This window comes from Phalaenopsis equestris, unplaced genomic scaffold, assembly GCF_001263595.1.
Source record: "Phalaenopsis equestris unplaced genomic scaffold, ASM126359v1 Scaffold193434, whole genome shotgun sequence".
Lineage (NCBI taxonomy): Eukaryota > Viridiplantae > Streptophyta > Magnoliopsida > Asparagales > Orchidaceae > Phalaenopsis > Phalaenopsis equestris.
Genome location: NW_018213383.1, coordinates 1 through 1044, shown reverse-complemented (window position 1 = coordinate 1044; position 1044 = coordinate 1). Strand labels below are relative to the sequence as shown.

General features: G+C 34.6%; 1 protein-coding gene across 1 annotated transcript; it reads left to right on the top strand.

The window, feature by feature from the left end:
• The first annotated feature begins 17 nt into the window (after nt 1-17).
• LOC110034792 (2-isopropylmalate synthase B-like) lies at nt 18-857 on the top strand. Its single transcript, XM_020739034.1, has 2 exons — nt 18-163; nt 558-857. Exons 1-2 carry the CDS (start codon nt 30-32, stop codon nt 685-687), a joined length of 264 nt encoding a protein of 87 aa, XP_020594693.1. The 5' UTR covers nt 18-29; the 3' UTR covers nt 688-857.
• The last annotated feature ends 187 nt before the right edge of the window (nt 858-1044 follow it).

The following is a 1044-nucleotide window of genomic DNA, read 5'->3' as shown; positions in this document are numbered from 1 at the left end:
TTCACTCTTAACAGGTACCAGTAACTCTAATGGAATACTCCCTTACCTCTGTAACGGAAGGGATTGATGCAGTTGCCACCACCAGAGTGCTCATTCGGCCAGACCACAATGGCCATACAGCCACACATGCCTTAACAGGGGAGTCTCTGCGCAGAAACTTCAGGTATTTCTCTCATCTACCCTCAGCCACATTCATTTTCATTGTTCCCAATCATTTATAATTCATTTTTGAAGGTTTATTCTATAAATATTAATTACAATGATCTTAAATTGTTAGGTAGCTATCAATTGAGATTGATAGAAATTTAATAAGGAATTTGAGAACATAACAAAGATAGAATAAAGTAGAATAGATAGTTTTGTCATGTAAAACTTATTGAGAAATAAGGTGCGGTTGAAGGATTAAGATTAACATTGGATGATTTTTTGAAGAAAATATAAATTTGTACAAAATAGCTAATGATGATGAGGATAGGCGATAATTGTTTTTTCATGTAATTAATTTGACTGGTTTGCTGTGACTATATTTTAAGAAGCGCTTTTCCTATATACTGCAGTGGAAGTGGAGCAGACATGGATGTTGTGGTTTCCAGTGTTAGGGCTTATATTAGTGCACTGAACAAGATGCTGGGTCTGGGGAAAAGACCTCTAAACGAGATTCCGAATTCCGAAACGGTTGTTGTTTAGGTTGAAAGCATTCAGGACAGACTATTCAGTGTGATCCCTTTCTATAATTTTAATTTATGATCTGTAAATTTGCAGTTTTTGCATGTGATTTTGTTTGTTGTTGTTAAATTTTGGCTTGTAATTTCATTAGTGACAGGACATGGAATTGATGTTTTTTGGGCCATACATAACCATAGTTCTCATGTTACTTAGCATTCTAACACTTAAACTTTGGGAAGATTTGCATACATACCACTCATTATTATGTATTTAGATATCTAACACCTACACTTCAATATTGACGCACATACCATCATTGTACCTATGCAAGAAAAGGTGTATTAAATGGTGGTATTTTTGATGTGATATGGAAGATTT

Bases quoted from the DNA above. Each gene is read 5' to 3' on its own strand.
- LOC110034792 (XM_020739034.1), top strand. From the start codon at position 30: ATGGAATACTCCCTTACCTCTGTAACGGAAGGGATTGATGCAGTTGCC. The intron at 164-557 runs GTATTTCTCTCA...TATATACTGCAG, and splicing joins TCTCTGCGCAGAAACTTCAG to TGGAAGTGGAGCAGACATGG.